The sequence below is a fragment of the Micromys minutus genome (assembly GCF_963924665.1).
Source record: "Micromys minutus genome assembly, chromosome: 21".
Taxonomy (NCBI): domain Eukaryota; kingdom Metazoa; phylum Chordata; class Mammalia; order Rodentia; family Muridae; genus Micromys; species Micromys minutus.
This window is the reverse complement of record NC_137956.1, coordinates 39,657,792-39,680,573: the sequence shown is the minus strand read 5'-3', so window position 1 is coordinate 39,680,573 and position 22,782 is coordinate 39,657,792. Positions and strand designations below refer to the sequence as shown.

The 22,782-nt window shown below is 53.3% G+C and overlaps 3 protein-coding genes across 3 annotated transcripts in view; all 3 read right to left on the bottom strand.

Annotated features, from left to right (window-relative positions):
* PFKFB4 (6-phosphofructo-2-kinase/fructose-2,6-biphosphatase 4) overlaps nt 1–439 on the bottom strand; it is a gene marked incomplete at its 5' end in the record, with an annotated part of 36,957 nt that extends 36,518 nt beyond the window's left edge. The window contains one exon of the mRNA XM_080934882.1: nt 355–439. Within this exon, the coding sequence (XP_080791008.1) occupies nt 355–418 (64 nt within the window). The remainder of the gene's footprint in view (nt 1–354) is intronic.
* A 1,627-nt stretch (nt 440–2,066) lies between these two features.
* Nucleotides 2,067–2,408, bottom strand: UCN2 (urocortin 2; the record flags this gene model as incomplete). Its single annotated transcript, XM_080934247.1, has 1 exon — nt 2,067–2,408. The coding sequence occupies one exon, from the start codon at nt 2,406–2,408 to the stop codon at nt 2,067–2,069; it is 342 nt and encodes a 113-aa protein (XP_080790373.1).
* A 1,193-nt stretch (nt 2,409–3,601) lies between these two features.
* The window catches only part of COL7A1 (collagen type VII alpha 1 chain), a gene marked incomplete at its 5' end in the record, with an annotated part of 30,426 nt that continues 11,245 nt past the window's right edge, over nt 3,602–22,782 (bottom strand). The window contains 80 exon segments of the mRNA XM_080934682.1: nt 3,602–3,769; nt 4,044–4,238; nt 4,325–4,453; nt 4,648–4,734; nt 4,877–4,909; nt 5,699–5,747; nt 5,898–5,951; nt 6,044–6,121; nt 6,846–6,962; nt 7,066–7,128; nt 7,482–7,544; nt 7,622–7,675; nt 8,016–8,069; nt 8,399–8,479; nt 8,761–8,796; nt 9,001–9,072; nt 9,364–9,435; nt 9,602–9,658; nt 9,736–9,771; nt 9,885–9,920; nt 10,106–10,150; nt 10,255–10,314; nt 10,409–10,444; nt 10,570–10,641; nt 10,802–10,909; nt 11,084–11,143; nt 11,228–11,263; nt 12,116–12,160; nt 12,250–12,294; nt 12,464–12,505; nt 12,573–12,608; nt 12,736–12,804; nt 12,922–13,002; nt 13,080–13,115; nt 13,233–13,295; nt 13,371–13,403; nt 13,514–13,558; nt 13,700–13,735; nt 13,849–13,884; nt 14,181–14,225; nt 14,418–14,480; nt 14,596–14,640; nt 14,720–14,788; nt 14,956–15,009; nt 15,093–15,128; nt 15,219–15,419; nt 15,507–15,629; nt 15,750–15,785; nt 16,077–16,124; nt 16,227–16,262; nt 16,358–16,393; nt 16,500–16,595; nt 16,702–16,737; nt 16,813–16,848; nt 17,663–17,707; nt 17,792–17,854; nt 18,225–18,260; nt 18,470–18,550; nt 18,642–18,677; nt 18,755–18,790; nt 18,865–18,936; nt 19,069–19,098; nt 19,296–19,322; nt 19,558–19,602; nt 19,821–19,892; nt 20,125–20,169; nt 20,376–20,411; nt 20,512–20,592; nt 20,703–20,738; nt 20,827–20,886; nt 20,966–21,019; nt 21,169–21,201; nt 21,532–21,564; nt 21,684–21,719; nt 21,809–21,853; nt 22,146–22,181; nt 22,253–22,297; nt 22,448–22,483; nt 22,577–22,636; nt 22,713–22,775. Coding sequence (XP_080790808.1) covers nt 3,759–3,769; nt 4,044–4,238; nt 4,325–4,453; nt 4,648–4,734; nt 4,877–4,909; nt 5,699–5,747; nt 5,898–5,951; nt 6,044–6,121; nt 6,846–6,962; nt 7,066–7,128; nt 7,482–7,544; nt 7,622–7,675; nt 8,016–8,069; nt 8,399–8,479; nt 8,761–8,796; nt 9,001–9,072; nt 9,364–9,435; nt 9,602–9,658; nt 9,736–9,771; nt 9,885–9,920; nt 10,106–10,150; nt 10,255–10,314; nt 10,409–10,444; nt 10,570–10,641; nt 10,802–10,909; nt 11,084–11,143; nt 11,228–11,263; nt 12,116–12,160; nt 12,250–12,294; nt 12,464–12,505; nt 12,573–12,608; nt 12,736–12,804; nt 12,922–13,002; nt 13,080–13,115; nt 13,233–13,295; nt 13,371–13,403; nt 13,514–13,558; nt 13,700–13,735; nt 13,849–13,884; nt 14,181–14,225; nt 14,418–14,480; nt 14,596–14,640; nt 14,720–14,788; nt 14,956–15,009; nt 15,093–15,128; nt 15,219–15,419; nt 15,507–15,629; nt 15,750–15,785; nt 16,077–16,124; nt 16,227–16,262; nt 16,358–16,393; nt 16,500–16,595; nt 16,702–16,737; nt 16,813–16,848; nt 17,663–17,707; nt 17,792–17,854; nt 18,225–18,260; nt 18,470–18,550; nt 18,642–18,677; nt 18,755–18,790; nt 18,865–18,936; nt 19,069–19,098; nt 19,296–19,322; nt 19,558–19,602; nt 19,821–19,892; nt 20,125–20,169; nt 20,376–20,411; nt 20,512–20,592; nt 20,703–20,738; nt 20,827–20,886; nt 20,966–21,019; nt 21,169–21,201; nt 21,532–21,564; nt 21,684–21,719; nt 21,809–21,853; nt 22,146–22,181; nt 22,253–22,297; nt 22,448–22,483; nt 22,577–22,636; nt 22,713–22,775 — 4,563 coding nt within the window. The 3' untranslated portion in view covers nt 3,602–3,758.

The following is a 22,782-nucleotide window of genomic DNA, read 5'->3' as shown; positions in this document are numbered from 1 at the left end:
CTATATAAAAAAACAAAACAAAACAAATTAACCTCCCAAACTGGGTGACTGTGATAAACAAGACCCCTCAGAGACCAGCAAGAGACGTCGGGTGGAGTGCCTCAGGCAGTCCAGCTGCCCAGCTCTCCTCCTTGACCAAAGGAAGACACTATAGACATCCCACCTTGGTGCAGGCCCCTCTTTCCTCCAAGGCCCCAGTTTTGCCTCCCCTTCAGGTCAGTGACAGATTGATGCCCTCTCAGAGTGCTCTGAGAGACCCCCCCCCCCAACACCCTTATACTTCGTCCAACACTATCTTCCCTACAGCCAGGTCTTTTCCCAATCCTCTCCCTGCCCGTGCTACCCAATGCCTACCCTGGCCGTTGCTCTCCCGCCAAGGGTCGGTTAGAGAGGTGCCTCCTAATGTCCATCTGTCCATCCTGCAACCAAACTAGCCAGGGCCACCGCCCCCTCCCCCGCCCCCTTTCCCCGCGGCTCGGGAAGGGTAAAGAAACTCCGCCCCTGCCCCCCCCCCAACCCGCTGGCTCAGAGGAAAACCAGCCCCGCCTCTCCAACCGTCCTAGACCCGCCTCCCGGGGCTGCTTTGCTCTGTGAGGTTGCCAGTCCCGTTCCCCCCCCCCCAACCCCCCATTCCAGGCAAGCAGCTGCACTCTACACTCCGGGCTATTGGCCCAGTAGTGCTTTCTCCCAGTCAGAGCAGCCCATACCTCTCAGGGTCCGGTCTTTTCTTCTTCTTGAGTTGTCTACAACACTAGGAGCCCCTGCCTCAACCACACACAAATAGGATCACACTCCCCAGAAAGTTGGCTTCAGCACCAGCCCAGCAATGGAATGGGGGGTGTAAAGGTGAAGCCTGCTCTTTTCACAGTGAGCAGGTCAGAGGGGAGGGAGGGAAGGTGAGTGGAAGGGCAGGGAAGCCAGGTGTGACTCAGCCCTCATGTGTCACTCCTGGGTGCATGTGACTGGGTGCATCCTATCCTTCCGTCATCTGACATTCATTGAGTACCTTCCCCAGCCACAACTTTTGTGGACACCGTGCCACTCCGTGCTACAAGATGCTTGGTGGCATCACTTGACTTTACGGTCGAGGAGAATGGGGCTTGAAATATGTGAACAGCTTTGCTTAGGTCAGTTTGTGGATGAAAGCATGGAGCTGGCTTGGATCCCCGGTAGTATCTACTCCCTCCATCCTGAGCCATGTATGTCTGCACCCCTGGCAGGCCCCTGAGCTGTGGCTAGACAAAGCTTGGCTGTGTGTTATGCGAAGATTTGGGAGTCAAACACCTTCTTCCAGATTTTGCACGTGTGCTCACACACACACACACACACACACACACACACACACACACACAGAGCAAAACCACCAGGGTCAATTTCCCCACATTCACGTGTGGTCACCTGTGCCGCTGCCTGGAGACGTCTCTGATAACCACATCTAAGCAGGATGCTACCTAGCAGAGCACAAAACAAGCATGTCATCAGATGTGATGACACATGCTTGTAACACTAACGCACGCCCAGGAGACTGAGGCAGAAGGATTGCTATTAGCAAGCTCTAGAACATGAAAGGATCCATTGCAAGACTGTCTTTAAAAACAAAAACAAAGCCACAAAACAAGCATGTGACCCTCGCCAGCTCTCTCTGGTGTAGCAGCCTCAGGTGGGGGGTCCAGGGTTGTGGGCTTTAGATGGATCTCAGGTGCAGCACAGGGGTCTTGACTCTCCCTTTCATTTAAAGATGGAGTTCACACGGTGGCATCTAGATGCTCTGTGACTGCCAGACACAGCTAGGCATGACAAGAATCTACATACTGAACATATGTGCTAGTGTCCAAGATGCCCAAACAGAAGTGTGAGGAACATGAGGGGCTTGGCAGCAGAGCAAGACACTACTATCTGGCCAAGCTGTCTAAACATACTGTAGATACTTGGAAGCTGTGGCGGTGGTCCACTACGGTGATCTCTGGGTAAGTGCTTGGCCTAGATGTAGTACTGTCCAGCTTTGTGGCTGTCCTCCAGAACTTCTCATCGAGGGTCACTCCAACTTTGTGATCCCTTCCTCAGTCTCAGCGGCGGCCAACACGGGCTAGTATTTGGGCATTAACGGCAGCCTGATTCCTGGCAGCCTTGTTCCGAGCCTGTTCCAGTAAGATCCGCAGGAGGCCAATGGGGACATCCAAGGAGAGTATGACACGGGTGTCCAGGTAAGGGCTGGCTTTAGCGTTGCTCCAGGAATCTGAGGACCCTGTGGTGGTACCTGAGAGGCTCTCTGAGGCCACAGAGCTGGGAGTTGTCTCTACATAGTTCTGAGGGAGGAGCTGGAAGGTGGGAATAGGAGTTCCTGGGACAAACAGGACCCTATCCAACATCAGGATCATGAACACCACCAGTGCCCACCTGGTCATCATGTAGTAAGGCTGTAAGGAGAAAACAGGCTCAGGGTCTGGGTTTGGCAGCTATAGACTGCAAGAAGCAAGAGGCAAAGAGGGGATGGAGAGGTTACAGAGGCCACGCCAGGGACAGAGACACAGAGACAAAATTGGAGAAAGAAGAAAGCCAAACAGGACCAGAGACAGGAGCTAGACAGAAGAGTGATATGCATACTTAGGCAGGGGGGTGTCTGTCGGCAATCCCAGCAGTTGGGAGGCTGAGGCAGGATCCGAGTTTGAAGCCAGATTGGGTTGTGAAACTGAAACCCTGTCTAAAAACTCCAAAGATAACAGAACCAGAACAAAAGGGAGCTAAGGACAGAATGACATCAGAGGTGGAGAAAGAAAGGGGATTGGCAGGGGGAGAAGCAGAAGAAGGTAAATGGGATGGAGACAAAGCAAGAGAAAACCCCAGAGTGACAAAATGGGGAGAGGTTCTGAGCACAGGGCTGCTCAAGAAAGGAGAGCAATGGGGGAACGGGGGGAAGTAAAGCAGGGCAAGCAGAGACCCCAGAACCTCCCAGGTCCAGGCATCTATGTCCACCCATACCCCAGGCCCACCCAACCCAGACCCTTCCCACCCCAACTCAAGGTCACTAATACCGCTATGCCAGCGTCCTCAGGGGTAGGCTGAGATGGTGGGGTGCTGGGGCCAGGGCCAGGCAACAGTCCTGCAGCTGACCCTTTCCTTCACGTCAAGGCCCATTTATCTCCCCCAGCCTCCTGGGGTAGGCACTAGGGCATGTTTCCTGGCATGAGGCAGCTCCCTACCTATGACTCACCCCCTCCTAGGGAGCTAGGACACCTCCTTAGCCCCCACCCTATTGATTTCTTTTGAGGGGGCAAGTTAGGAGGACTAAGAACACATAAAAATAACAAGGGCTAGGCGTGGAGACTCTATACCATGTAATAAGATGCTGACTACCCCTTCCCCCAAGGGAAGATTGCCTCCTAATACCCCCATCTCACCCAAACAATCAACAACAAGGGCCTTTTAAAACAGCAGCTTTAATGTCCCCCCTCCCCTCCCATCAGCACCATGGTATCACAGCCCTGGGTCAAGGGGCAGGTTGGACACCAGTCACATCCATTCAGTGCCCACAGCCACCCCCAACAATGAGTCATCTACCAGGAAAGCAGGCGCCACAATGGGGATTTGTCCACAGGGGGGAAGGCTAGACCCACAGGACCAAGTCACTGAAATAGTGGACATGTACACGCTCATGTGCACACACAACTCTAGCACCAAATGGAGAGTAGCAGGACCCGGCTGGGACCTGCCACCTCCGGGGACTGCTCGTCGTCAAGTGCATCATCGGGGCTTCAGTCCTAGGCAGCACCTGTGTGGAACACATTAGAGAACATTCAGCCCCCTGGACTCTTTTTCCCCAGCATGAAGTCTGCACAGAAACATGCCAAGCATCCACGAGGGATGGAGTCCTCAAGAGGGACCCTTAACAAAAAGGAATATGGAGAGGGATCATGCAGGCTCCTCAGATGGGGATATGTAGTCAGTTCTGGGATCTGCTCCAGGTCCCTTAGTCTCAGGGGACATCTTGGCCAAGCACTGATACACGTGGATGCAGCCTTTCCTGAGAGCATGTAGGCCCATACCTGTTTTCTGGCTGTGGACCTTTTGGGGTGGGCAACGGCGCTCACACGCCTCACGGGTCCCAAAACGATTAGCATTCCCTCCGCAGCCACCGTAGACAAAGGGATGACAGGCTGTGCCACCAGGCACAGCTCGATGGTACCAGCGCAAAGTGTAGGCAGTACAGGAGCCCTCATCCAGCGGTAGGGAGCAGAGATCTAGGGTCACCAGTGGATAGTGGGGATCAGAGGAATCCGAAAATCGGCAAAAGATCGGCGGTGGGTCGGGCTCTGTCTGGCACTACCTGAACCTGTCTGGTCCCAGTCCTTAATCTCAGCATCACCATCCCATGAAACTTCAGGATCCTGGTAGTCCTCCACAGAATACACGGAGTACTCAGAGAAGTCATCATCATCTTCAGGGGGCACCTGGCCTGCAGGCAGGGTGGGGTATGCTGTGAGGAAACCCCCTGCTAGTTCTGGGACAGGATAACATCCATCTCACCCATGTACAGAAATGTGTGTGTGTCCTGGGTGCAGACTCTGTATACATGCAATGTGCCCTGACGGATGCCCATATGCCCATCTGTACCCAACCTGTACATGCCCCATGAGCTGTCAGCTTCACCTTCCTCCTCTACATGAGAGACCCGGAGCACAGGAACATGGTGGAACTTGGGGCCAGCTGTATCCGCAGCATAACCAGGGAGGGGTCCTGGAAGTACAGAGCAGGTGGTGACATCCTTAGCTATCATGGTCAACAACCCTAGCCACACCCGTGCCAAGAGGACCCAGATGATAAGGATCTATCATGATGCCTTGGATGAGGAAAGTTCTAGATGCAGAAAGCTACTCACGTGATCCAGATGCAATAAACTGGCCCTGGCAGGCTGCAAGAGAAAAAGTAGAATGAGATCATGAGAAATGGAGGACAAGATGCAAAGGCAGGGGCTGGAGAGATGGCTCAGTGGTTAGGAGCACTGGCTGCTCTACCAGAGGTCCTGAGTTCAAATCCCAGCAACCACATGGTGGCCCACAACCATCTGTAATGAAATCTGATGCCCTCTTCTGGTGTGTCTGAAGACAGCGACAATGTACTCATATATAGTGAATAAATAAATCTTAAAAAAAAAAAAAAAAGATGCAAAGGCAGGAAGATGGAGAAAGAGAAACAGACAGAAGACACATGCATGAGGGCAAAGATCTACAGATAGTCAGCGGGCCAGGGAGGGACAAAGGAATGGGAGGAGCGCACAGGTGAGAGGGGAAGAGGAGGAAGGAAGAAGAAAGACAGGAAGGAACGTAGAGATGAACCATCAGGTGAGAAGCTGGGAACAGATCAGGGACGCAAGGACCAAAGGCAGCCAGGGTCAGGAGGTAAAGAGATGAAAGCAGTTGTGACAGGAAGAAGCAGGGTCCCAGGGTCAGCCCTCCCCCTCCTGTGTCACAGCTGGGACCAGTTCTTGCACCACCCCTCCACATAGATAGTCATCAGAACACTGTGTAACCACCACATCTCCGTCTCCCTCCATCAGGGAATCTGTTAGCATGTTTGCCCTGCAACATCTGTGTTGCTCATTGATCTCCACTTGCCCTCTGCCAGTACTGGGGACTTGCCAGCTCCCATCTAGGTTCTGGGATGCAGTTAGGGCAGGAGACTCCACACTAGACGCACTCACCACAGTGCTGACTCATCTCCTGACGCACAAAGCCCCGAATGTCATCCTCCTGGGAACACAAGACCACAAGGTCCCCCAAGACCCATGAATCATGGGTCTCATAATGCAGGAATCAAAGACAAGTCATTATCAAGTCAAGAGCCCAAGGGACTCAGGGGTCAGGGTACTGGGCATCCCAACCCACCCAGGCTAAACTCACAGTCAGCACAGCTTCTCCCTTCTCCCCACGGGGGCCAGCAGGTCCCGGTCGTCCCTATGTGTGACAAGTGTGACCAGGTTGTGACAGATCTCAGACATCAGAGGTCATGCTAATCTCTGACTCCAAGCTGGGGTATCCTCACTCACCTGCTCCCCTCTCTCACCAGGGGTACCAGGAGCACCAGGAGCCCCCACCACACTCTCTCCAGGGGGACCTCGCTCACCCTGTCAGACACAAGGACCAAGAAGGCAGGGTCAGTGACAATTTGGGTCAGAAGACAGGCAAGTGAAAGACCATGGTTCAGAGATTAGAACATAGACGATAGAGGCTGGAGAGATGGCTCAGAGGTTAAGAGCACTGGCTACTCTTCCAGGGGTCCTGAGTTCAGTTCCCAGAAACCACGTGGTGGCTGTATAATGGGATCTGATGCCTTCTTCTGGTCTGCAGGCATACATGTAAGCAACAATAAATAAATCTTAAAAAAAATAAAAGAACATAGGCTATAGGTTCCCAATTTAGAGAGACAGGAAACACTTGATTATGAGGCTCTGGGTTTAATCCTCAGCACAGGCTGGAGGGATGGCTCAGCAGTTAGGACACTTGATATTCTTCCAGAAGACCCAGGCTTGGTTACCAGCACCCATGTGGTGACTCACAATCTAGAACTCCAGTCCCAGGGCATCTGATGCCTTTTCTTTTCTGGCCTTCTCAGGCACCAGGCACACACGTGGTATAAACACACACTTTCAGGCAAAACATTCATACACACAGAATAAAAAATAAACTTTTAAAAACAAAATGGCAGCCGGCATGATGGCACAAGCCTTTAATCTCAGCGCCTGGGAGGCAGAGGCAAGCAGAATTCTGAATTCGAGGCTAGCCTAATCTACATAGAGAATTTCAAGCCACCCAGGGTCACAGTCAGGTGTCGGAGTTAAAAGCCCTTACCTTCTGACCCTGAAGCCCTTCAGGTCCCTTGGGACCAACGCCACCAGGTGGCCCTGGGGGACCACTAGAGCCGTCATTTCCTCTGGGACCTGGGAAGCCCCCAACTCCTGGGGGCCCCTATGGAAGGATAAAGAAGGGTTGGTGTTTAAAACCCCTTCAAGATGAAATCACTACCAGAGACAATGCTCCCCTCAAGCCACAAACCCTGACCTCAACTTACCCTCTCCCCTTTCTCGCCTTGGTCACCCTTGGGTCCTGACTGCCCATCAAAGCCTCTGTCACCCTGGAAACAGAAGAAGCAGAAAAGCACTCAGCCCTGACTTCCTTCTGCTCTTGTATATATCCCAGTCCCCTGGCCCAATGCTTTCTACAGCAGATGATCCAAGCATCTGTTACTATCTCTACTATGACTCCATGACACCAACTCCACCCAAGCCCTTCCCTGACACAACATAACGCTCTCCTTCACCTTCTACCTGTTCTTCCCAACTTTACCACGACCCCAACCTTGCCCGAAATCTCAAAATCATCCATATGATCTTCCAAAGCCACAACCTTCTTTGTCTTTATCACCATGACTTTCTTTGACCTATCTGACTCCACCCCCACCAAGTTCATTATCAAGAGCCCCTGTACCTTGGGACCAATCAGGCCCTCTTTCCCAGGAGCCCCAGACTGACCCGGCATACCAGGCTCCCCCTAGAGAAAAAAATAAATGTGAGGATGGCTCTCTAGTCAATTGCCCCTCTTCACTTAGGGTGTACCCCAACACTTACCATGTCTCCTTTCTTTCCTGCCAACCCAGGGCGACCAGGAAAACCAGCCTCTCCCTGGAGGTATCAAGAAGAGAAGTGAGTCTTGGGCCCCAGCACCCACCGCCCATCCACATCAGCACCACAGTCCTCAGAATCTTCACATCAACTTTCATAACATCCACATTAGTCCCTGTGTCCCCCTGCATCAGCCCCACAGACCCCACATCAGCTCCCAGGGCCCCTGCATCGGCCCCACAGCACCCGAATAAGTCCCTGTGGCCCCCGCATCAGCCCCATGCCCCATGGACCCCTCATCACCCTCCATGGCCCCCACATCAGCCCCACAGCACCCACATCAGTCTCCATGGACTCCGCATCAGCCCTACAGCACTAGAATCTCCCCTTACAACTATACCTTATCTCCTTTTTCTCCATCAAGACCACAGGCTCCCTTTATTCCTCTTTCACCCTAAGGTAGGAAAGCAGATAAGAAGGCAACTTCAGTCAGGTGTGAATGGCACACATCTGTAATCCCAGCACTTGGAAGATAGAAGTAGGAAGGTCAGTAGTTCAAGTCCAGGCTTGGCTACATAATAAGTTTAAAGCTAGCCTGTGCTACACAAGAGCCTGGGTCCAAACTTTTAAAAAAGGGTTACTTGTATTTCACCTCGAATCTTTGAGCTTAAAACCAGCTCTTACTACTGCTTTTAGACATTCCCAACCTGAGCCAACACCTCTGAACTCCAAAATTTGAACCTAAGCCCCCTTTTTTTCCAACACCAGGCTATTTTGGCTCACCTTGAGGCCCCTGGGACCCGTGAAGCCAATATCTCCTTTGTCTCCTCGGAAACCAGGGGCTCCATCCTTTCCTGGGGCTCCCTGGGGAGAAAAGGTGTTAACACGGATCAAGACAGGGTAGTGAGGGATCAAGAGGAACTACCTTAGAGTGCAGGTAGGGGACTATGGTCACCACCCATTGCCACAGGGAAAGAATCAGCATGGGCTGAGGTCACCATCCTAGAGTTCACTATAGAGACAGGAGTTTCTGAGAAAAGGAAGGTCATAAAAAATTAGGCCCCTAAAAGGCTACATGGCCCTGGTCATCATGGGAATGGGGCCTCATGAGGACAGGGGGTGTCTATGGGAGCGAGGCATCTTACCGGCTCACCGGGGATCCCTGCAGCACCTGGTTCGCCCTGTGGGAAACAAGATTGAGGCAAGTCCTTCAGTGTACCCTAAGCTGGTACATGCCATCATTTGGTGGCCCAGTTAAGCCTGGGCTCATTCTGCACATAGAACCTAAGTGAACACACATGACCGAGGAAACTGAGATCCCTTTAGCATGAGAAATCCCGGAGGCAGGCATGAGCATTAGTGACTAGGCCTGGGTTGGAACTTGCCTTGGGTCCTGTGAGTCCTCGAACTCCAACTGAGCCAGCTGAGCCTTTGTCACCAGGCTCTCCTTTGGAGCCCTTTAGGAGTGACCCGAAGAAAGGACAGAATTAAGGTACATCTGGAGCACCCCTCACCATCAAAGAGCTCCCTTGCTGCTTCCAGAGGCTCCCCTTATAAAGTTGGAGCCCAGAGCCTCCTCCTGGTTTCACTACGAGCCACTGGAGCCCATGGTCCCTATCCTCTCTGCCACTTTAGAGTCACTATAACCTAAGCTTCCCTCTCACATACAATAAGCTTTGTCCTCTCTCTGTGACACACACGCGAGCGCCTGCAGGACCCCATGAGGAGAACCCATCATCTTCTTGTACCTTGTCACCAGGATTCCCACTTTCTCCCCGAGGTCCTTTGTCACCATCTATGCCTCGAGGTCCTCGTTCACCCTAGGTCAAGAGGTCAGAAAGCAGGGTCAGGAGCTTGGGTCAGGACCTGCTTGCCCCTTGTGTTCTGGAAAACTGAGCTCTCAAGTCCTCTGGGCCAGCCTCACAGAATTCTTTTCCACAGCCAAGGAAGATGGAGTTCATATCTGAACCAGACCCAGCCACTCACCGTATCCCCTTTGGCACCTCGTGGTCCTGGAGGCCCCTCAACCACAGCTGAGTCACCCTGGGGGGCAGGGAGGGAAGAGAAGAGTCAGGATCACCCCAGGTTCCTGTCTAGCCCTCCCTGACAACCATACTCACCTTGTCACCCTTGAGCCCTGCAGTGCCAGGGTTGCCCTATTGGGTAGAAGAATGTGAATCTCACAGAGCTGGGGAAGGGGCCTAGACCTTAATTACAGTATCCGTCATCACCCCAGCTCACCCCAGTGGTCTTCCTCCCACATTCTTACCTTCTCCCCTTGCTCTCCCCGGCTGCCAGGGGGCCCCTATGCAGAACAAAGTGAGTGATTTGAGTTATGGGACGGTGGAAGAACTAGTGAGGGGCAGCTCAAAGGACAGAGTAAGATAGGACCAGAGCCAAAGAGAGCCAAAGGGCTGGGACAGTCCACAGGCAGGCAGGAAGGCAGGCAGGGATGAGTCATTCCACTGGGCTCTTCCCCACAGGACATACCATGAGTCCGCGAGGTCCTTCCTGGCCAGGGTGGCCATCTTCACCCTGAATGATGACATTAGGTCCACTGAGTCAGAGGTTGGGAATCTGAGGCAAGGACTACAGTGGAGGGGTGGTGAGCCCTGCCTGTGGTGAGGACATATACATACCCGGACACCTGGCTCACCACGCTCGCCTCGGGGCCCCGGCAGCCCTGCTCCTGAGTCTCCCTAGAGTTCAACAGGAATGAGGGGACTCAGTAGAGGACATAGGACTATAGGAGCTCAGTGAGGTACAGGAGAGAGGCAGCAGCATGTCACCTACCTTGTCTCCCTTGAGTCCAGAGGCACCAGGTGCTCCCTGTGGGTCAGAGTGAGATGAAGAACCTACGGGCTTGAAGTCCGCCCAAAACCAACCTCATGGCCTAGTACCCACCGATAACTCTCGAGTGGGCGGACTTGGGACATTCAGCCAGTTTGACTTACCGCTGACCCTGGTGGTCCAGGTGGTCCCAAGAGACCTGGGGCACCTTCTCTCCCTGGAGGGCCTGCCAGACCCTATAGAAAAGGGGGCAAGGGAGATAGGGAGTGGCTTGGGAAGCATCCTTTTCTTCCTCTCAAGGCTGGGTACCACCAATGAAGGGGTCCAGTCCCTTCCTCCCCACCTATTACCAAATTCAGAGGTCCTGGTCCCCAGTACTCTCCCCAGCCATCTTACCCGTTCTCCAACAGGCCCTGGCTGGCCAGTCTCTCCTCGAGGTCCTGTCTGACCAGGAAACCCGACAACACCAGGAGCACCAGGGGCACCAGGGGGGCCCAAGTCACCCTGAGGCAGATTAAAAGGAGGAAGGGTCACAGAGTGGGAGGGGCCACAGAAGGGGGCGTGGCCACAGAAGAGGAGTGGCCACAGAAGGGGAGGGGTCACAGAAGAACACGTTTCAGGTCAGTCCCCAAAACTCCTCCTTCTACCTCAGGAGCCTGTGATGGGGCACTGACTTACCTTCATACCTGGAGGACCACTTGGGCCAGGAGGACCCTGAATTCCAACGCCTGGCTCACCCTTTGAGGGAAAGAAGGGTCTCATCAGGTTTAAAGAGTCATGTGCTCATGGTTCCCAAGCAAAGGCTCTTCCATATAAATGTACCTTGAGACCTTTGAGTCCTGGAGCCCCTTTTTGACCCTAAAAATAAATAAATAAATAATATATATTTCAGGCTGGAGAGATGGCTCAGAGGTTAAGAGCACTGGCTGTTCTTCCAGAAGACCCGGATTCAATTCCCAGCAAACATACAAGGCAGTTCATATCTATCTACAACTTTAGTCCCAAGGAATCCAATGTTGTTTCTAAACTTTGAGGGCAATAGGTAAGCAGGTAGTGCGCAAAAACACTCATACATATTTTTAAAATGTATAGGAATATGAACACCAAGTTTCTTAATGGACCCAAAATATTCATGGGGAACTCAGAGGATTATGAGCCTCTGGAAACACAGGACCATAGACTGGTGAGGACACAGGCCAAGGGAGGCCCAGATGTGACTACAGACTCGTGGGAGTTCAGTCGTGACCACAGGCACACTGAGCTCACACATGATCGTGTAAACAGGAGGGGCCACAGATGTGCTGCTCAATGGAAACTCCGTCAGGAAACTTAGACGTGAGCACAGATGTGAACTCAGGCAGACGGGAGTGGAACACAAGATTATAAACACATGACCAGGGAGGGGCCTTCAGAAATTCCGCTGCGTCCTGAGACCTCGGAGATGAGGCAGTATCAGACATGCATGAGCTCAGCCATAGTAAGGAACCATGTTGAAGGATGGGTGGGTGCACAGAAGCCAAGCTGGCATCCCCAAGTATGGAAGTCTGCAAATATGGAAGCTAAAAAGCATGTAGCTATGTGCTGTGTGTGTTCCAGACAGAAACTTTCCAAGAACATAGGCACAGAGGTTCAGAGCTATGAACAGCCCCAAGAAGGGTCTTTGTTTTCATGGTCAAGTCAGGCGTGGCTCTACCCAGACCCCAGACTCACGTCTTCCCCAGGGTGCCCAGGCTCTCCTGTACGGCCAGCTTCACCCTGCACACAGAGGATGGTTAGGGCCCCTGGCCTCCGCGTCTCATCCCCACTCTGCCTAACACTTATGCCGGAAGCCCAGACCAACTCACCTTTTCACCCCGTGGTCCAGGCAGTCCTCGGTCACCTTTGGCTCCCTATAGACATCAAGGTCATATGATCACACATGTGTCAGTCACAAACAAATCTAAAGGAGGTAGGCCTGAGGCCAGGGTCAAGTGTGGGGGATCTTGTGAAAGCTAAGAGTCAGGAAAATAGATAAACCATGGGTTAAAGGACCCCAGCTGTCAGGGGTGTCACACTCACCGGCTCACCCAGCAGGGCTCCAGCAAGGTCTCCTGGGGCTCCCTGATAACAGAGGAGGTCAGTAGCTTTCCCTTGCTCCCATTCCTCCGCCCTTTCCTTCCATACTCACCTTCTCGCCTTTTGCTCCAGGGGGCCCGACCACCACCTGTGGGGAATGCCTAGTGAGTGGTCTAGCCACCCTTGCTTCCCACCCCATCTTGCCATCCCAGATGGTAGGTGGAAAACTGAGGCTTAGCACTGGACAGGGAGTAGGGAGCAGAGCCAAGAGTCACCTGTCCAGGGGCCCCCACAGCCCCAGGTTCTCCTTTAGGTCCAACAGGGCCAGGCAGACCTGGTAACCCCTATGAAAGAGCAGTTTGAGAGATTCAGTCCCATCATCCCCAACATCCAGCCCCTACCCAGCCAGTTGGGCACAGGGCTCCACACGGGCCCACCATCAACCCTCCTAAAACACCTACTGGCACACCAGGACCTCCCCTGTCTCCATCCTTTCCACTGCTGCCATCACGGCCTGGGGGTCCTGGCTTCCCTGACTCACCCTGAAAAGAAGGGACTCAGTCAACCTGTATTGTAACCCTTAGCCCATGGAGCCCCGCCCAAGCCCACCAGAACTCACCACTTGTCCAGGCAAACCTGGTGAGCCTTGTGGACCCTGGGGAGGGGGTGCAAATATAAGATTATATTAAGTGAGGGACCAAGGACACGGGAGAATGTGGAACCTGTGGAACACAGGAGCTACAGCCTGGTATTCCTACAGCAACTCACTCACCACGAGGCCTGAAGGACCAGGAGGGCCAGGGAGCCCCACAGCTCCAGTAGGTCCAGGCAGGCCCTGGAGGAAGAAGTTCAGGACAGTGGCAAACCCACAAGTGTTCTTGCAACCCACTCTAACGGCTCCATTACTCACCCGTCCTGGCGGTCCCGTCTCTCCAGGTTCCCCCTGTAAAAGACCCAGAAACCATGTGCTCAGCTCCATCATGGGAATAGTTGTGTGGTGTCCCCGCCTCCCTTTGTCATCTCTGTACATAATATTCCCTTTCCTACACTCACCTTCAGGCCAGAAGGTCCCTGGGGTCCTGCAGGGCCAGCAAGACCCTAGAAAAAAAAAGTGTAAAGGCAGAACACAGGGTTTAGTGTTGTCTGTCGGGGTTCCAGGATCCTCATGAACAAAGCCTAGCACATGACCATCCCCCTCCCTCTCCTACCCTCACTAAGCAGTGTTTCTCCATCACTCACCGGGGCACCTGGTGGTCCGGGGTCTCCATGGCTACCCTGTTGGGGAGAGTCTGATGAAAGGAGCCAGTGCCACCCAGGGAAAACAGGCAATGTCTTTCTTTGGTGTTTGGCACAGGATAGGAACAAACTGATGGTTTTAATGTACTCACCACTGGGCCAGGGGTCCCCCTCGGGCCCTGCAGACCCTGCATAAGAAAAAGGCTGATGAACCTTTGTCCAGGCCTCACTTTGGCCTGTTCCCATCTTCTGAGGACCTTTGTCTGGTGAGCACCTTATACTACCCACCTGTCTAGCACAGATGGCCATATGCCTGTGGACTGCTTACAAATAGCTCATAGACACGCAGACACACACACAGTAAGCCTGTCAGACAGCATGTACCCATGTCTGCAATTTTCACATAGACATAGCCCTACTCCCTCAAGTAATAAACACAGTGAGAGTCTCAGATCCTAGGCTGGCTACTCCCGTGACCACTCACCGGCTTCCCTTCGGGCCCAGCCACACCACGCTCTCCTGGCAGACCCTGTAAAAGAATTGGTCTAAGAGCACTTGCCCTTATGCCCAACCCCCTCCTTCTTCCAAGCCTACGTCTGCCCCTGATGGCCAAGGATAGAACTTATGCTCCTAAGCAGTGCCGACTTCAGACCTGAGTATATGACAACACATGTAAGAGCCATGTTCTCGGACATGTGTGACCTATGTGGCAAGAACTCACTGGATTGCCATCATGACCCCTCTTTCCGGGCTCTCCTGCATCTCCTTTGATGCCTGGTACACCCTGCAAACAAAATGTCATGCCCTGAGCCCCATTCTCTGCCACATGTGTCCATATATGTGCAAACCACTCATGGCATGCCCATAGAGAGACAGCATAGTAGGATAGGAAGCCTCACCCTGTCTCCTTTGGGTCCTGGGTCACCATCACGGCCTGGCTCCCCCTGTTTAGATGAGATATCATCAGGTCAGGCCCTAGTGTCATGGTAAGGCTTAGATCACAAGTGTTGACCCCACACTGACCTTAGCACCCTTGAGTCCAGGAGGCCCTTGTTCTCTAGCGGGTCCAGGACCTAGCTCTTCAATGGCCACCTATAAGTACCAAATCATGGAGGGAAGAGGGGTCTGTCATATAGGTGTGAAGGGAAGAGTACAGGTCCCAGGATCACATAAAATCATGGGGTTGAAGATACTAGATGGGGTTTCTGGGGCCCAGTCTCAGGGTAGTATCATCTCTGGTCACAAGGCTGGGTGATCACCTTGGGGCCAGGAGGGCCAGGTGGTCCTGGGAGGCCAGGAAGGCCATCTCTGCCCTGCAGAGAAAAAGAAATAGGAGGCTGTGCCAGCCGGGGTAGGCTCCAGGAAGACCCCTTCAGAGTGTCTCCCCAGCACGCACCTGTTCCCCACGTTCTCCTTTCTCTCCCCTTTCTCCCTGGACACAAAGAACGGAGGGAGGCCAACATCAGTGGGAAGGCCAGTCTCTCACACCATTTCCGCCCCTCCTGGTCAGCCCCAAGCTCACCCTCTCTCCTGGCCTTCCTGCTTCCCCTGCACCACCAGCCCGACCTGGGAGTCCAGGGATGCCAGGCTTTCCAGGTTCCCCAGCAAGGCCAGGTGGACCAGGTGGGCCCCTTTCACCAAGGGCCAGACCAGGAGGCCCCTGAGGGCCAGGGTCTCCACGCTCTCCCTTCAGCCCACGTTCTCCAGGAAAGCCGATGGAGCCCTGGAGAAGTAGAAGGGTAAATGCTTGTGGCTGGAAGAATTATGCCCTTCACCAGGAACACCCACTGAGCAGCCAGCAGTGACTTACCTCCTTGCCCGGAGGGCCTCGATCACCAGGGTCCCCCTTGGGGCCAGGTCTCCGCTCAGGCACTGGCAGGAAGCTGCCGGAACTCTCATCCCAGGTGTCCACAATCTCCCGCAGGGCTGACACCTGAGGAGCGCGAGGACACAAAGGAACAGCGGGGAAAGTTGTAACTGCTACAACTCATCTGCAGGGCCCTGTGGGCTCTTAGGGCCCCACGGGATCCTAGTCAGCTTCTGAACAACCTACCTTGATGCCAGCAGTTTCCAGCAAACGCTCTGCATTCTGAGGACACAAAGAGGGTAAAGAGCTAGCCAAGCAAGAGAAGGCCCTCTCTCCTGCCCCACACTGTCCCCTGAGAAAGTCTCTGCACCTTCTTGCTCTCTGGAAGTCCGGTGTGAGGTCTATCTTTGGCATTTCTCCCCCATCTGTGCTTCCTTAAATGGAAGCTACAGGAACCCCGATGGTGCAAGGGACAGAGGACAGAGGGCAGAACCCATTGGGTTTTATGACAAGGGGAAAGAGAGAAAAGTGACAGTCAGGGTATTCAGACAAGGGTCATGGGCCAAGTCTTACCGGCAAGCTCCCTGGTTCCCCTCGTAGGCCACGCTCTCCAGGAAGGCCCTAGGGACAAGAAATTGGCTAATGGGACCCAGTCCGTGGGATGTGCGCACACCTAGCAGGATGGCATAGCTCCATGGCAGATAAAAAATATGGCTGCCTCACCGGTTCCCCTTTGGATCCAGTCTCTCCACGGTCACCCTGGAAAAAGAAGGACCCAACAGGAACATGTCTCCTAACCCTGCTCAGACCCTCATCACACTCTTTACCTAACACAGATATATATACACGCTCACCTTAGGACCCATAACTCCTGGGACACCAGGGAAACCCTGAAATATGATGGAATACAGAGGAGTCACATAGGTCAGGGTGCTCCAGCTCAGGGAGCACAGTGGGCTACTGATCACAAGTCCTATAGTTACCCTAGACACTCACCTGGCCGGGAGGACCGACCTGCCCGGGCAGACCCGGAGGACCCTGGAGTCCAGAATTACCAGGAGCTCCACGTTCACCCTTGGGACCATCAGGACCCTGTGGAAGATACAGTTAGTATCCAGGGTCCCAGGGAAGAGTGGAACCATATTTCTCACAGGGTCATGATCAGGGACCACAGAATATAAAAATCTCAAGCACTCACTTCTCTTCCAGGGGCACCTGAATCTCCCTTTTCTCCCTAAAGGAAGATAAGGCTTTTTAGATATGGGCCATTCTGAGGCCACAGCATCCTCCAAGAGAGGGGCTTACTTACCTTCCTTCCATCTTCTCCAGGGTCTCCAGGTTCTCCCTGTGGGCAGAAGACCCATAAGCCCAAATGGTCTGGCTCTGAAATTGTCTGTTACAGACTTCAGATCACTGTAACTGAATCTGGCCTGTTAGCTTCATGGCTGTGCTTCTTAGAGTGCCTGTGTCCATCCCACAAAACTGCTGCAGGTTCATGGGTAGCCTATGTGTGCTATTCATGTATACATACATGCTCATGCCTTTCCCCCTTTAGCTCTCTGTATGTAATTCACATCCATGCAGACATAGTAAGAGCGCACCTATCCATATAGTCCCCATAAGGTTCCCAGCTCCTTAGAAACTGTATGTTTTAGCTTGTGTCTGAGAATCTTACATGTATTTCAATATATATGGTGATATGTATGTTGGTGACTATTGCCATAAACACATGCCAGCATGTCTTCAGCCATGTCATGGGAGAACCATGAGACTTTGGCTCACTACATCTTTGTCTAAATGTACTACTGTTCAAGTGTTAACATATCTCCACATGTCATTGAGTATGGCTTGATGCCCACATGTCTGTCGCTCTCAACCTGGTATTGTGGCTCTTTGACTGGACAAGTGATGGTGGCTTGTCACACACTGGCCTTCCTGAGCTGACACATGCACAGATCTAACTCACCATATCCACAAGGTGGCCCACGTGGGCTCTAGAACACACTTCAAATGCACTGTCAGACCAGGGCTATGTTTGGTGTTGGTGCACGTCTCCATATGTCAGTACACGTGTTGCATGTACTGTCTGTGCTTCCGGGCTGTGTGAGCACGTGGGCCTTTCTTAGCGGGCATGGCAGTGTTGTCTTAAGCATACTCACGTTTTTCCCGTTCAGGCCAGGTTTGCCATCGTCGCCTGCCTTTCCCTGAGGTCACAGAGAGTTGGTCAGATCTTAGGGCTCAGGTGATGGTAGAAGAAGCTAAAGGTATGGCATGAAAGCCCAACTCACCGGTACTCCAGAGGGGCCAGGGGGACCAGGGGGGCCATGTTCTCCTCGAAGGCCTGGAAGCCCCTGGAGGGGAAATCATTGCTGGAATTGAGAATGTCTCTGAGCAGTCCCTTAGGACATGGCACCCCATAGCCTAGAAGGGTCCCCAGTATAGAGATTCAGAGGTCTTGTGGAAATCCTCTGAAGCCCAGATCCCATAAGTTAAGAGGTTTCTAGCTTATCTTCCTAATGGAAGAACCCCAGAATCATTCTGTTAAGATGCATAAAGCAGAGGTCAGCAAGGGGACTCAGGTGGTCTGCTGACTAGGGACAGAGATCTCCTCCCAAAGACCCAGCAGGACCTTCTGCCCTGTCTCATTGATTGTGATGACACCTATGAGGCCTCTCCTGGTTCCCCAAGCCACCCTCCATCTTGGCATCTCCCCTGACTTACATCTCTCCCAGGGTCCCCAGCTTTGCCCGAAGCACCCTAGGAAGAGATTCAAAGTTAGGCCCATGGAATGAGGATTCCTGAATTGGCAGGCAACAGTTCCTACGAACCCAAAGCCTACCGGTGATATGCCTCACATCGGAAGGCCCTCTAAAGGAACACACAAAGAGCATGCTGGTACCAGAACGCAAGGCTAAGACCAAACAAGTAAAGTGAAAGGCTACAGGACTGAGAAAACTGTTACTCACGGGTAGCCCTGGAGGACCAGGAGCTCCTGGTTTCCCATCCAGCCCACTCCGGCCATCCAGCCCCGGGGGTCCCCGATCACCCTGAGGAAAACACAGTGGCAGGGGAGGTCTTGAAGACTGAGGTGGGTCCTCAAGCCTGCTATACCTCTAGAAACCGATTCAGTCCTCTTACCTTGTCTCCTGCAGGGCCTCGAACACCGGGGTCTCCCTGGAGGGAACAAGGTCAGATAGAAGGTGACAGCAGCGCAATGGGGGTGCAAGTTAAGGGGCAAAGAACACGCTCACCTGTGGGCCCGGGGGTCCCCGAAGTCCATCAATGCCCTGAAGACAAAGGACAAAAGAGTCAGAATAAGGTTTTCCAGGATTGTTCCTCCCACAAGACTCATCACGCTTACCCTTTCTCCAGAGGCTCCAGGGGGGCCAGGGTCACCCTTGGGTCCTCGAGGACCTTCCTGTCCAGGCTCTCCCTGTGGCAGAGACAGGCTTGCTGAAGGAACACACCTCAGCCACTAGGGACACTTGAGCCAGATCTTGTCACAGGGCCACTGGATACTTCCCAGACTCGAAGCTTCATTCATTCTACCCATAGACCCCAGTACCTTGTCTCTGGATTCAATGCCAGCATCCACCTATAGGGGAATGATCAATTAGAACACTCCAAGAGGAAATCTGAGGCTGGAAAGGGAAAATGGGGACAATAAGAAGCGATGAAGATGAATAGAGGTGTCAAGGGACGGTGAAGGAAGTGGACTGGGTGGGAAGAGACAGGAGGCAGTAAGAGCTGGGAAAGGGGAGAACAAAAGACCAGACATAGCCTAACACTTACCAGCCGTCCAGGGGGACCTGGGGGACCCTGGAAAAATAAATTGCTAGCATCAATAGGAACCCCGTGGTTACTGAGCATCGAAGTTCAGAGTTGCCCGTGCTCAGCTGTCCCCTAGTTCCATAAGGTATCCCAATGCCAACTCCTAGAAGGCAGCTAGGCCTGCACGTAGCCATAAGTGCTTCTTCCTGATAACTTCCAGGTCTCTTGCATCAACGATGCCCACAATGGCAGCCCACACAAGCCCAGGAGTAGCGCTACTCACCGGCTCCCCACGGTCACCCTTGGGTCCAGATGGTCCAGGGCTGCCCTGCAGAAAGCCAGGGAGTCACTCAAGGTAGTCAACAATTGAGGAGAGGTTTAGAGGTACCATGAGGGCTCATGGGGTACTGCTGGCCTTTGGGGAGTTCTCACAGAAGAGAGAAGGGAGGTGAGGACTGGGGGGGGTGATCCCTGAGATGATGAGGTGAAAAATGGATGGATGAGTTGGTGCTGAAGTAGGGGTGAGGGGCCAGAGATGAGACTTACATTCCGTCCATCTTCTCCCGGATCTCCTTGGTCCCCCTTCTCACCCACAGGCCCCCGGGGCCCAGGTGCTCCCTGATAAGAACAGTTGGTTTGAGGCAGACTCTTCAGGCTTTACCATGAGCTACTCTGCCTATATTTGCCATCACCCTCCAAAACATGACAGTTTCCCATCACCCCTCACCTCCTTGTAGAAAGACTCTCCTCTTGCATCTCATTCCCTTCCCCCAAAACTTCTTGTTACTTTCCTGTCCAAGTTTCTTCCTCCCACTTGCTTGACCTGTTATTTCTCCCTATGAAAACTTACCCGAAGGCCACGTTCACCTGCTTTTCCAGGCAAACCTGGCTCACCCTGGTGACAGAGAAAAAAAAGTCATTCTGTGCAGGTGGGCTAGGATCTAACTGACTCAGCATGCAAGGACAAAGATGGCCTTGGCACTGGTTGGACAGGAGTCAGAGGATGGACAAAATTATCTGCTAGGGTTCCAAGGTCCTTTGGGTCTTGGTTCTAGGGTAGAGGATTAAAAGTCACAGTGTGGGGAGGGGAGAGAGTCTCACCGGGGTACCCTCGTCACCTTTCTCTCCAGCTTCACCCTGTGAGACATGAGGATCAGTCTATGTCCTAAGCCGCCAGGATATATCCAAGCACCCATATTGCCTCTTCCCCAGGACACCCCCAGATCCAGTCTCTCACATCTCTTCCTCGGGAGCCAACAGGTCCTGGGGGACCAGGTCGCCCAGGATCTCCCTTCTCTCCAGGAGGCCCTGAGTCACCCTGTCAGGGAGACAAGAAAGAGGGGGGATGTACAACTCAGACAACAGAAACCTTTGAGAGAGGGGGGAACTCCACCAGCCATGAGACCATCCAAGGTCACAGATACTTACTGTGGGTCCTGCCCTGCCAGTGAGGCCAATGGGACCCTGAGGGAGCAAAAAGGGGAACAAGTTAGTCAGAATTCTAAATACCTTTCCCTCTGGGTCACATACCCCCAGCCCCATATTTAGTCACCCTGACTCCAGGGTCTCCTTTGGGGCCAGGGTCTCCAGGAAGAGCCAACCCAGGTGCGCCCTGTAGATGGAATGATCAGAAATCAGGGCTGTATAACCTGTGCCTGTCCCGACCTGCAACATGCTTTTCCCTCAGTCACCTGCTCTCCTTTGATTCCAGCAGCTCCTCTGGGCCCAGGAAGCCCAGCATCTCCCTAAAGATGACAAAGGCTATTAACACTAGAACCAGACTCCAGGCACCCCCACAACACAGCAATTAGGCCACAAGCCTTGTGATCTCTAGGTAGGACCCAAGATAGACCCCATGACCTTGACCTCACTCTTTAACAGCCTCCAGACATACCTTTTCCCCTTTGGCTCCAGCACCACCAGGACCCTGAAAACAAACAGGACAGACAGCTCAGCCTTGACTAGGGACCATAGGACCAGTCCTTATGGGGACAAAGATATATGGAACTGGATGTCATAGAGCTCAGTCTTTGTCTGTAGGGTCACAGACAGGCAAGGGCTACATGAAATGGACTGACACCTGACACCTTGTTCATGACTGAAAAGTGTGTAGAGGGTCAGAGAGACACAGCTATCTGAAGCAGATTACAGTATCCAGGGAATCACAAAGCTGGGCCTACCAAGGGCCACAGCCCTAGGGAATGGTCACTTCTCCAGAACCATGCTGGGCTCAGGACCTTATCTATACCTCACTCACCACTGCAGGATCCCCAGGGCGACCAGGCTCTCCCTATGGAAAGAGGACAGGGACAGAGACAGGTCAAAGGGCCACCTAGAAACCAAAGGTCTAAGTGTTCCATCTGTCACATCCCTGCTGCCAGGAAATATGACATCCAACCCATAGCCTACCTTTTCTCCCCGGCGGCCAGTGGGTCCTGGTGGCCCCTGTACACGGAGACATTGTGAGCCCAGACAGGGAGGAAGGGACATAGGAAAGTCTCATTCCTGATCCCCTACCGCAGTCAGGGACTTACCTCAGGACCCTCCACTCCAGGATGTCCAGTAGCTCCGGGGAGCCCCTGGGAAAGAGAAACATTAGTGTTGGTCTGGGTGGATGGGGGCAGGTTAGAAAGGGGTAACAGGGAACTGGGATTGGAATGGGCAGGGGACAAACTCAGCAAGAGAACAGAGATCAGTTCTGTTCAAGTCAGAAAATTCATAGCTGGAACCTGGAGGCTGAGGGCTAGAGGTTGCATCCCCGAGGAGTAGGGGTCATTCGCTGATGGGTGGAAGGGCTCAAGAATAAGAAATCAGGACTAGTAGTGAGCACAGAGTCTATAAGTCAGTTAGCACTGAAGTCAAAGGGCTTACCTGGGGTCCCATTGGACCAGGTGGTCCCCGTTCACCCTGGGAGAACAGAAGAGGTCAGAACTGAGAATGGCCCCAGATCCTTCCGAGCTCCCCCAGGTTCTACATACCTTTTCTCCAGGCTCACCCGGGGTCCCTGTCAGTCCCCGATCACCCTAGGGAGAGGGAAGAGGAGGACTTTCAGAGAAACCCTTGAGCTCCCCAGACCTCTATCTTCTAATCCTGCAACCTGGAACACTGTGGGGGGGGGATGCCGGCCTATAACACCTTACATCCGAACACACCCCACCACAACTGGTACTTACTTTGGGCCCAGTAACTCCAGGAGCTCCCCGCAGGCCCTGAAAAGGACGAATGGCGAGTTCAGAGATTTAGGTTTGAGCATATGGATAAAGGGAGTTGATGGTTGAAGGCAGAGATGGGAGCTAACTCACCGGTTCCCCTGGGGTCCCAGGCTGTCCTGGAAGGCCTGGGCCTCCAATCTCACAGTCACCCTAAAGGAGAAACAAGTGACAGGAAGACCCAGGGGAGGCCCTGCCTATGGGCCACCAAGAGGTCAGGCTCTCCTACCTTTTCTCCCTTCTCTCCAGTTCGGCCAGCTGGGCCTTGGGGTCCAGGGATTCCAGGAAGCCCCTTGAAG